Raw genomic sequence first — 11,971 nt, forward strand, 5'->3', positions numbered from 1 at the left:
TATTTATTTATTAGCCTAGTTTGGCTAAAGAAAAATTCCGAGTCTTCACATGTCATTTTCTGGCAGTTTGTGCATTCAGAGAGAGAAATTCTTTTTTTTAAAACCAGTCTTCACCAGTTTATCCAACTGTTTTTCTTCTTTTGTCTCCTGGAAAGAAAGAAAAATATCTGACATTTAAAACATAGAGAGAATTGCAAAGACAGCCGCCTCCTGACTACTGATATTTCACCTATTTGAGCATGGACTGTTTTGGATGTAGACTCGAAAATATGTATAGAGGAAAAATGATATTCATTTTTTAAGATTTGACTAATGTTGCGCAGATACAAATCATTTATTTTTACTACCTATAAACTGTTCCAGCAGAGGGAAGGAAAAGCTATGCTAATTTATATAGCGTTGACATTTTATAATTTTCACGATATTTTTTTTTTTTTAGATAAAAGATTTTATATTTAAAACTTTAATAGTCTAGTCTGAGTTCATTTATCTTTAATTTTTGAAACGGGGAGAGTAATTCATAACAGTAATTTTATTCCTGTAATGTAATATTCACTTCAGTTCATTTGTGCATTAAAATTCCTTTAAGACCGTTATTAATGATTTATATAATGAAATGTCATATTAATCACAGAAGTTTTCACATTTTATTATTCTCTTCCATGTTAATACTATCTTTATGATCTCTATTAATGTTTTATATCCTCTAATTTCAATTATAAATCAAGAACATTTTCATGTTTTTGTTGGTATTTGCTTTTCAGAAGTGCCACCTTTAAAATTTTATTGCCTGCACCCCCACCCATAGATGTGCAGCATAAAACATCTTTATTCATAGAAAGGTAGTTAATTATGTCTTTTGTTCGTAGCAAACTTTCGTTGACAAACTTAAACATTATAATATATATATATGTATATTTTTCCCTCTCCCTTTTCTAAGCTCAAAGACTCGAACGGCTAAGGAAAGAGAGGCAGAATCAGATCAAATGCAAAAACATTCAGTGGAAAGAAAGAAATGCAACCTGTTCTGGTAAGGAAAACATATTATTTTATTCACCGTTCGTTTCCGGGATCTGTTTCACGCAATAAAAACCTGGTTGGTCTGTAAATTGTTGCGCGGTAAAGGATGAGAACAATTTTGGAGATCGCTTGGGGGAAAAGATGAGTAACGCTCGAGAAGGTTCCTTTAAAGAATTCGCTGAAAATGTGAGCTGTCCCTCCCTCTGTGCTGCCCAACTGGACTTTAGCATCCAACATCCCTAGCCAGAAGGTTTCGTGAGCTGTTCTGCCCTAGGCTTCTTTAGGAAGTAAACAGCACAACCTTAGCCCCGGCAAACCTCTTTTATTCCAATGGCTGTGAATTATTGTCATTCCCAATCCGAAAGGCTTCTCAAATAGTCTTTCAGGGGGGAGTGTTTACAAACACCCACCTTATCTCCTTTGGAATGCTGCCAGGGAACTAATCACCACACGCAGGGTAAGGCCAAACTTAGCACAGAGTCAAACAGAGCTTTCCCAGAGCTTTTACTGATCAGATGAACTAACTGCTTCCTGCAAAAGCTCACGTCCCGTTCGCTTCTCTTTTATGTCTTATCAGAGGGGCCAATCATCTCCAAGCCTTACTCCCAAGTTTCCTTAATTGTTCCTGCCTCCTGGCAGCTCTGTGCATGCGCACACTGGGAACAGGCTCACGCTGTTCTTCTGCCTCACTGATGTCAGACTCCGGAGGCAGCACATAACTCCCAGATGGCCCTGACCCCCTCTCTGCCTCCGACTCAGAGCCCTTGTCCGAGCCTTCCCCAGACGCCAGGACTGGCCCATGCTCCTCCCCAACCTCCTCACTTTCCAAATCTGTGGCGGGCCACAACATGAGCAGGCAGGATGATGGGACTTGTAGTCCAACACCTGCGTTCAGCCACAGGTGGTCAAGAGCTGGAATATTTTTGGAGGGGGCCTGCTTTCTGGTTTCTTGTCCCGATAAGATTCAATCCTTGGGAACAGCTAAAGCTTTAGAGATACCGCCAGGGGTGCTATTGTTTTTTCCATCTTTTTACTGCAAACCATTGCAGACTTCAAGCTTTGGGACCACTTCTCTTGTCCTGAGCTGCACCGGTGGTGCCTTAGCTGAGCTGCTAATCTGAACAGATTAGTTTTGTCCTCTTTGTTCAAGAATAGCAAAGGGTGTGGGGTTTCCTAGTGCGCCTTAGTTCACCAGGCACGGTCCGCTGTTTTATTTATTAAGCTGCTGTTCCTCCGAGGAGACACAAAGCAGGACTGGCGAGGGATATTCCTTTTTATTCTGAGAGAGATCTGCGTCGCGTCGCTTTAAAGCGGTATCCACTCGCGTGAATCTTTGCACAACGAGATTCCTTGCAGATCAGCTGATCCATTCGGGAATTGGCCTTCCCAGCTAACTCCTTTCAGAGCAAATTCTCCCCCCCAGTTTTTCCTTGTGTACCCTGAACAGTACATGGAAATAACCAGTTCACCATTTATGAACTGTTGTATTTTGCTCCGCTAGATCAGGGGTTTCCAACCTTGGTCCCTTTAAGACTTGTGGACTTCAACTCCCAGAGTCCCTCAGCCAGCGCCTCATTAGGGCTGAAAAACTTCTAAAGCACATCTGAGAGTCGGAGGAAGCAGGCAAAGCATGGAGATTGCTTCCCTCGCTAGCGCCTCATTAGGGCTGAAAAACTTCTAAAGCACAGCTGAGAGTCGGAGGAAGCAGGCAAAGCACGGAGATTGCTTCACTCTCTAGCGCCTCATTAGGGCTGAAAAACTTCTAAAGCACAGCTGAGAGTCGGAGGGAGCAGGCAAAGCGGGGAAGATCGCTTCACTCGCTAGCACCTCGTTAGGGCAGGAAAAAAAGCTTCGAAAAAGCTACATTCGGTGTACAGTTTTGTCCTGTGCGCTCGCCATCACTCTGCTAAACAAATAATTCCCTCAACACTTTCAAACTAGTTACTAAGTCTGCACTACTATTAATCTTCTCATCGTTCCCATCCCCCATCTCCTCCCACTTATGACTGTATGACTATAACTTTGTTGCTGGTATCCCTACGATTTATATTGACTGTTTCCCTATGACTGTCATTAAGTGTTGTACCTTATGATTCCTGACGAATGTATCGTGTCTTTTTATCTACTCCGAAAAATACGGTAAGTTTCTTTTTCCTTGAGGAAAATGCTTCGCTTCTTATCCAAGAAGCTTCCTTCCGTTCTGACTTCTTGCCCTCGCCTCCGAGGAGCTCCTTGGATGAGAAGCAAAGCGTCTTCCTCGAGGAAAAAAACACGAGTCCCGCTGCCTTTTGAAAAAGCCCCTTTGAGACCACCGTGACTGAGAATCTCCGAAGCCATTCAGACGTTGCCATGTTCCTCTCGTTCTTTGAACCCCCCCCCCACAGCCGAGGAGCTGAGCCGCCTCTTCGAGAAGAAGAACTTCAAGGTGAAGCCGGCCCATGCTCCCGTGAAGCCATCAATCCTCTCAGTCCGGCTGGAACAGTGCCCTCTGCAGTTGAACAATCCCTTCAACGAATACTCCAAGTTCGATGGCAAGGTAAGCGAGAACAACGCACCGCTCAGTTTTCGGTTTTGTTGTGTCTGCGCCCTCTGAGCCGGGGCCCTTGCCAGAAAGTGACTCGGAAAGTGAGGGGGAAGGGCCGTCAGGACTTACCTTGGGAGCACCGGCTTCCCTGGCTCAGCTCCAGGAGCCAGAGGCAGGCCAGGTGGAAGAGATAACAAGGCCTCCGTCCCCTGACTCTTTCCCCCCCCAGGCTACGCCTCCAGACCCAGCTGATGGCAATCAGGCCTGGCTGGACCCTAGGTTTCGTAGGCAGGAGAGGAGGGAACAACAGAAGCAGGGGTGGGGCAGGCCTAGGAAGTACTGAGTCATGGAGCCACACCCCACAGGATATAAAGGCAGCAAGAGCTGCTGTGCCTCTTCGTAGCAGGCAAATCAACTGATTAACTAAGAACTGCGTCGAGGGAGATAACAGAGACACTTGGCAGACGCTGGCTATTCTGCTGCCAGAGCTGATAGTGCCAGCTAATTAAGTCATCACTCGGACGGAGGCGAAGGGGGGAGAGAACAGGAGGTCCAACCCATCATATACTTTGGTTCAGTGATGAGATTCAATTTTTTTTTTACTACCGGTTCTGTGGACATGGCGTGGTGGGAGTGGCAAGGGAAGAATACTGCAAAATCCCCATTCCCTCCCGATCAGCTGGCAGAGAATAGATGGGGGCGGGGCCAGTCAGAGGTGGTATTTACCGGTTCTCCGGACTACTCCAAATTTCCGCTACCGGTTCTCCAGAACTGGTCAGAACCTGCTGAATTACCACCTCGGCTTTGCTTCTGCCGGAATCCCCGATGTCAATCAGCTACTATGGTTTGATCAAACAATTTGGATTGAAGCAACTGCAGTTTAACACAGCCGTGACCCTGAGCCAGTTCGTGAAGTCAGCTGTACTTAACTTGTTAGGTTAATAAAACTAGGGTTTATTAATCCCAGATGTACACTACACAAAACCCCAAAAGCCAAAGATGAAGCAAAACTTCTTATTGCAATAGCTTAGCGGAGTTCAGTTATAGCCTTAAATCTGTTCCGATAAAATATTGCCTGTGACAATTAAGCAGCGTAGCTACGCACGCCAGGGAGAAAACACTCGATGGATCCATAAAGATTGCATCTTTATCGTTGCATTTTGGGGCGCTTTGAGGCGGTTGGTTTTTTTTTTTCCAGCTGTTATTCAAAAGCGGCAATCATTCCACCAAAAAAACCCCCAACAACTCAGTGAAGGATCGGCTTAAATACTACCAGCTCGCTTTCTCAAGTTTCAATAGCTCTGCTCTCTGCCTTTCTTCCCATCAAAATAAAAATTTACTGAGCCAGTCGAGAGAGAGAGAGAAAAGGAACGCTGATCGTTAAAACTTTTTAAAAAAAAACAAAAACAAGAAAGGAAGAAGAAGAAGAGAGAATCAAAGCTAGTGTTCCCAATCTGAAAAAGAAAAAAGATTTCAAGAGTCACCCCAGCCTCTGGAGTAAATATATAATTAAGTAGGGATTTTTTTTTAAAAAAAAAACCATGCTTAATTAGGCCCCCAAACTCCCCCTCCCCCTCCCGTAATAGTCTTCCCCATCTCTTCCCAATTAGGCATTCCTTCCTCAAGAGACCCAACTGGTTCAGTTAATTATGCAAATCAGGCACGTTTCTATTCCCAGGCAAAGAATTTATGAATGTTTGCAAAAAAAACAACGACCAAAAACGCTGCAACTCTTCCTACATATAAAAGGAATTCAAATTGTCGTATTTGAAACCCGGAAAAAAAAGAGGTTTTTAGAAGAGGGGAAAAAGTTGTTTAAAAATGTATTGAGTTTTGGGTTGTTGTTTTTTTTTAATGTCAGCATAAGAATCTCTCCGCATGATTCTTGTTTTTTCTTCTTCTTTTTAATCACGTTGTGAATTCGAATTGAAAGCAGGGCAGATTTAGTGACGGGGCTGGAGCGGGATGCGTGTTTGACTGACACGCCGAGGTGTGAAAATTTTATCCTAAGCCAAGCACAGATAGTCCTTGGCTTACAACCATTCCTTTAGTGACCGTTCAGAGTTACAGCGGCCCTGAAAATAGGAATTGTACGACCGTTTCTCAGTCTGATTCTGTTGCTTCCCTCTGGGTTTCGAGGTTTCGAAGTATCTACAGCAGGGCTACTAAATTACGTAACAGCTTTGTTCCTTATTACACCATCCGTCTTGTAAACTCGCAGGATTCTTTTTGTTGTTGTTGTTTGTTTTGTTTTTTAATTTGAATTTATATCCCGCCCTTCTCCGAAGACTGAGGGCGACTTACACAGTGTTAAGCAATGGTCTTCATCCATTTGTATATTATATACAAAGTCAACTTTTATTACCCCCAACAATCTGGATCCTCATTTTACCTACCTTATAAAGGATGGAAGGCTGAGTCAACCTTGGGCCTGGTGGGGCTTGAACTTGCCGTAATTGCAAGCAGCTGTGTTAATAACAGACAGACTTAGTCTGCTGAGCCACCAGAGGCCTTTGTTGTTGCCATGTATATGTATACATAGAATGCAGGGGTGGGTTCTACTTACTTTGCAACGGGGCCACGCACGCGCGGTACTGCGCATGCACAGAAACTTCCTGATGACGTCTGGGTTAGTGGGCGGAGCCTCCCGCCGGTTTTACTACCGGTTCTTGCGAACCGGTTCGAATCGGGGGCAACGCACCACTGATAGAATGTGATGTTTCTTTGTGTCATATATGTGTGTGTTTGTGGGTATGTGGATAATGGTTATCTTTTGAAAGCTGAATGCAATAAAATTTCATTTTAATGAATGCTGATTAGTGTACATTTAAAGTATCAATAAAGGTTCTATTCTATTCTACTCAACTTATTATTCATTATTCATTCCAATTCTATTCTATTCTAGTTTACTTTAGTCTACTTTACTTTATTCTACTCTACCCTACTTTATTTCTAATTCTATTCTATTCTATTCTACTTTACTTTACTCTACTCTACCCTACTTTATTTCTAATTCTATTCTATTCTACTCTACTCTATTCGTTCTTCATTCCACCTCTATTCTACTCTACTCATTTTTCATTCCAATTCTACTCTACTCTACTCTACTCATTCTTCATTCCAATTCTACTCTATAATAATAACAACAGCAACAACAACAATAATAATAATAGGTTACCTCCTGCAATCATACCTCATCTGCTTACCCCAATTCTTTGGGCAGGATGATAGGCAGACAGAAATGCCAAATTTAGTCTCAACATCTGGTTATCTGTGCGAAGAACCATAATGATGATGATGATGACGATGATGATATCACGACCTGGCCATCGAAACTACACTGCTATGGATGAAACATGTAACAGTGATACCCATTGTCATTGGGGCATTTGGTACCATGTGCAAGAATTTCATAAGACACATCAAGAAATTGCAGCTTCCTGCAATAATACCAGTGGAACTGCAAAAAAATTGCATTATTCAGAACATCATATATTTTAAGAAGGTACTTGGTTGATACCTAGGACGCTGGCAGCAACCTGTATCAACCATTAGCACCAGTCAGTCATATTTGTGACACATTTTGAAATGTTCATTTGACTGAGTTTCATGTTTAATGAATAAAAGAGATACAATAATAATAATACTGGCAGAAACCCATATCAACCATTAGCACCAGTCAATGGTATTTGTGATGCATCTTTGAATGTTCAGTTGACTGAGTTTCATGTTTAATTAATTAATTAATAATAATAATAATAATTTCCAGCAAAAAAAAATCCATCGGGTAAGACAAATTCATGTTAACAACTGCCTCGTTCGCTTAAGGAACGTCCTTCTAAGCAAGGCTTAGTCCCAGCTTCTTCTTTAGAAAGCGTCTTCTCAAATTATCTTAGGAAGATCTCACTGCCATGAATTAGGATGTGAAGCACCTTTGGGTTTTCCATTGTTGCTGAATTAACGCTCCACCGCCATTCCAGAGAGCGGTATCCTCTGCTAAAGGACGCTGGGTTTAGCAGTTCGGCATCTCCAAAGGATTATTTAACCTCTGTTACCTTATTCCTAAATTGACCCAAAGGCGAGCCGGACTTCGTTTTTCCCTTGAAGACGTTTCGCTCCTCATCCAAGACGCTGCTTCCGTTCTTCGTCTTCAAGGGGGGGGGGAAAAACCCCAAAGTCTTTTTTTTTTTGGAAAAATCACCTTTGGGACAACCTGAATGGCCGAGAATCTTCGTAGACCCTTACCCTGAATTGATTTCTCCTTTTCTGTCCATATTGGTTCATCCATGCAAAGTTTCTAGAACTTGCTCAGGTTGTGAAAACAATAGATCCGTCGGGGCGAACCTATGGCGTGCGTGCCCAAAGTGGCATGCGGCGCCATTTTGCCTGGCACGCGCTGCGGCGCCCGTTCCTCTTCCGGGTTTCTGGCGCGCATGTGCATGCGATGATCAGCTGACATTTTTGCGTGCAGCAGTGCCGGAAACTGGAAGCGCTGGTCTTCTGTTTTGCTGTGCGAGCATGCGCACCGGCCAGATGATTGTCGCACGCACATAGAATAGAATAGAATAGGATTTTTTATTGGCCAACTGTGATTGGACACACAAGGAATTTGTCTTTGTTGCATACAGTCTCAGTGTACATAAAAGACAAGATATATTTATCAAGAATCATAGAATAGAATAGAATAGAATAGAATAGAATAGAATAGAATAGAATAGAATAGAATAGAATAGAATAGAATAGAATAGAATTTTTTATTGGCCAACTGTGATTTGGTGCATACAGTCTCAGTGTACATAAAAGACAAGATACATTCATCAAGAATCATAGAATAGAATAGAATAGAATAGAACAGAACAGAACAGAACAGAACAGAACAGAATTTTTTATTGGCCAAGTATGATTGGATATACAAGGAATTTGTCTCTGGTGCATGTGCTCTTAGTGCACATAAAAGAAAAAAAAATACCATCATCAAAGGTACAATATTTACAACACAATGATGGTCATAGGTTGCAATTTAACCCTTAATGATAGCAACAAAAAGTTACAGTCATACAGTCATAAGTGGAAAGAGATTGGTGATGGGAACGATGAGAAGATTAATAGTAGTGCAGATTTAGTAAATAGTTTGACAGTGTTGAGAGAATTATTTGTTTAGCAGAGTGATGGCCTTCGGGAAAAAACTCTCCTTGTGTCTAGTTATTCTGGTGTGCAGTGCTCTATAGCGTCGTTTTGAGGGTAGGAGTTGAAACAGTTTATGACCAGGATGCGAGGGATCTGTAGATATTTTCACCGCTCTCTTCTTGATTCGTGCAGTACACAGGTCCTCAGTGGAAAGCAGGTTGGTAGCAATTATTTTTATTATTATTATTATTTATTATTTCTGGCACATGCGCGCCAGAAATCCAGAAGACTAGCTGTCTGGAATCCGCATGCGCCCCGGACACCGGAAGTTCATTTTCGGCGGCGTGCATGCGCCCTGGGGCAGCCTCTCTCATGGGTTGCGACCCAAACGAGCGTGCAAAACAAACGCGTGTGCGCTCCTTTTTTGTCACTTGGTGCCCAAAAGGTTCACCATCAGTTGCAGTAATCAAACACCTTGAACCAAAAATGGTTGAGTTTTTTTTTTTGTTGTTGTTGTTTTAAACCTCCAGCTTGTACTTCCGATAAACGCGGCGAAAATAAAACTTCCTTGCCATAATCTGAAAACAATATTTCAGCTCTCTGGGGCTGAGCCCATCGAATTTGAAGTGGGGGGTGGGTGGGAAGGGGGTTTCCACGACCGCGGAGCCCTGTCTGAAAAGAAAACCAACAACATTTTCTTTGTTAGCAACTGTTTTTTTTTTTAGCAAGGAGGCGGGAGAAAGGATAATTCATGAGTACTAATTGCTTGGCTGTTAATTTTCATAAGTGTTGATAGAAGCAGTTCCTTAAATTAAACTTTGTTTAAAACGTATCAAGGGAAATATTCAGCAATGTCGGGCCTGAAGTGAAAATTAATATGAATGCTGCGGCAATTAACACGTACTGGTTAATAGCTTTTAGCAGCATTTTGGGAGGGTAGACCTTAAATACATTTTTCGCATGCTGCTCTTGTACCAGTTGTGTTCCACATTTACGTCTGGATAATTATGAACAAATGTGGTGTGTGTGTTTTTCCCCCCCTCCCTCCCACACAATCGTGGGTACTAAATAGCTTTCCCAAAAAGAAAAAAAAAAGAAAACCACATCTACAGCAGATAAAAGATGGAGAAAGGAAATAGACTGTGGTGTCCCTGATTAAAAATATGTCTGAGATAATGGTTTGATATTAAAAATCAGATATAGGCAAATTAGAGGTTTTAATTTCCATTTTCCATAATGAAGTATTTCTAGCCCGAACAGGTGTATCCAAATTAAACATCTGCATCGTTTCTTCAGTGCATCCCCCTCCCTTTTTTTTTTCTTCAAAAAAAGAAAACTGTATACTGCCACGCAATTAAATGCATCAAAATTCTTGATTTTTAGAAGCGCCTTTAAAAAAAAGGGGGGGGAGAGAGAGAATTGTTGGGTTTTGATTTGGGTTTTAGCTTTCTTCTTTTTTCCTTGCTCGCTCTCAAAATACATGTCATTTATGAGGTTACTCCACCCTCAAGCATGCACGGTTTTCTCTTGTACCTTTTTAAGTGCTAAAGAGAGATCACACGCTCTTAAAACAAGGGCAAAGTGTTAAAAATTAGAAATAAAAACAGCAGCCGGACTCAGCCTCTTTCAAATTCTTTGAAATCTGTAAATCTGTTCATACTATTACGTTTTTTTGGTCTGACAAAAAAACTAAGTGTAACCTTATACATACAGATCAGTGTATTCCTATTCTGAATTTTCCATCTTGGGACTTTAACTGTGGGATTATTTTCTTCCCCACTCCCACCTCCTGTTTTATTATCACCTTACCTCTGAAAAGATTCCCTAAAGCAGGAATTCTTAAACATTTTCATCCCCCTGGGCCCCCTTTTGAGAGTCGGGTGAAACCCCTGGGCCCTTCTGAGGAAAGTGTTAATAAAATCCCAAAAGTAAAATATGAGAATATGGAGGAATATCTGCAAAAGAAACAATGGTACTCGGATGCAGATAACAAAATATTTAAAAAGAGCAAATATGTAATGCACTAATATTACCTGCTTCCTTACTAACCCATTAAATAGATTGCAAGACAAAGTAAATTTCGGGGGGGGGGTTAGTGAAAATAAAATTAGAATACTTCTTTCCCCCCCCCCCCAATTTTAAAGATACCTAGAAACCAATCACAGCTGTGCTGTTTTGTCGCGCTTTGCTATTGGTGTTTTTGCTGGATCAGCAATGCAACAGACAGACAAACACCAGTAAAGGAGAATATTATACATTCTGGTACAAGGCAGTTTCTTAACTGACATGATGCTCTTTAAATATCTAGTGACACGAATCTCATTCCTCTTGAATTCTGGATAGGACATTTGCCACCTTGAGTTATTTATAAGCAATAACGGAGGCAGGATAATAAATAAATACAGAGTTTAAATGAGGTACCTTCTTCTCTTCAACTCCGTTTGTTTCATACAATTTGGGTGGATCAAATAATAAATAAACCCTAACGTGCAGCTTAGTAAACCCGAGCAATGCCGCTTTTTAATCCACACCTACTTATCTTCAGAAATCTGTGGAGTTTGCCACGTGTGTGTTTGGGCCACAGAGGGATCAATTACAGGAAGAGAAGGAAAGTTGCAAACCTGGGCTTTAGTTTTGCAGCCACTCATTGATTTTTAAATACAGTGAGTCCAGCAGAGAGCTAATTAAAATATTTCTGGCTGCAGACTGTTACTTAAGCTCGCGCTCGCTCGGGGAGCTTGCTGTAATACAGCAAGTCTTAGTCTTAGCGTGGCTTAGTCGACTGTGCAGGAAGTTGACCGCCCTCTTTTTACAGCTTTGGGTGGAAGGACATCTCACGTTGGATTAGAATATTGGCAGGCCAGGTGCCACAGGGCAAAATCTAAACATGCCCAGGTTGGGCATAAACATAGAACGTCGGAGTTGGAAGGGGCTTGGGAGGTCTTCTAGTCCAACCCCCTGCTCAAGCAGGAGACCCTCTACCGTTCCGGACAAGTGGCTGTCCGGTCTCTTCTTGAAAGCCTCCAGCGATGAAGCACCCGCAGCTTCTGGTGGCCAGTTGTTCCACTGGTTTAATTGTTCTCACCGTCAAGGATTTTCTCCTTAGTTCTAGGTTGGTTTTCAGGTGTGCATGTGAACAAACTATGGTTTATTGCAACCCATCGAGTACTTTTTTCCTACTCCGCACTTGGCTTGTCTGTTGTTTCTGTTAAAGCCTTTGCTTGTTTCTGTTAAAGCCTTTGTGGCCAAAATTGTGGAAACCTTTTGGGAAAAGTGCACTTTCTAAAACTAGCTAATAAC

The 11,971-nt window shown here is 42.0% G+C and overlaps 1 protein-coding gene across 8 annotated transcripts in view; it reads left to right on the forward strand.

Moving 5' to 3' along the window:
• MAPKAP1 (MAPK associated protein 1) overlaps nucleotides 1-11,971 on the forward strand; it is a 128,380-nt gene that overhangs the window by 16,652 nt on the left and 99,757 nt on the right. For all 8 annotated transcript variants that reach the window (XM_058159054.1, XM_058159052.1, XM_058159056.1 and 5 more), the window contains 2 exons: nucleotides 941-1,030; nucleotides 3,405-3,556. In XM_058159054.1, the coding sequence (XP_058015037.1) occupies nucleotides 941-1,030; nucleotides 3,405-3,556 (242 nt within the window). The remainder of the gene's footprint in view (nucleotides 1-940; nucleotides 1,031-3,404; nucleotides 3,557-11,971) is intronic.

The sequence above is a fragment of the Ahaetulla prasina genome, chromosome 16 (genome assembly GCF_028640845.1).
Source record: "Ahaetulla prasina isolate Xishuangbanna chromosome 16, ASM2864084v1, whole genome shotgun sequence".
In the NCBI taxonomy this organism is placed as follows: Eukaryota; Metazoa; Chordata; class Lepidosauria; order Squamata; family Colubridae; genus Ahaetulla; species Ahaetulla prasina.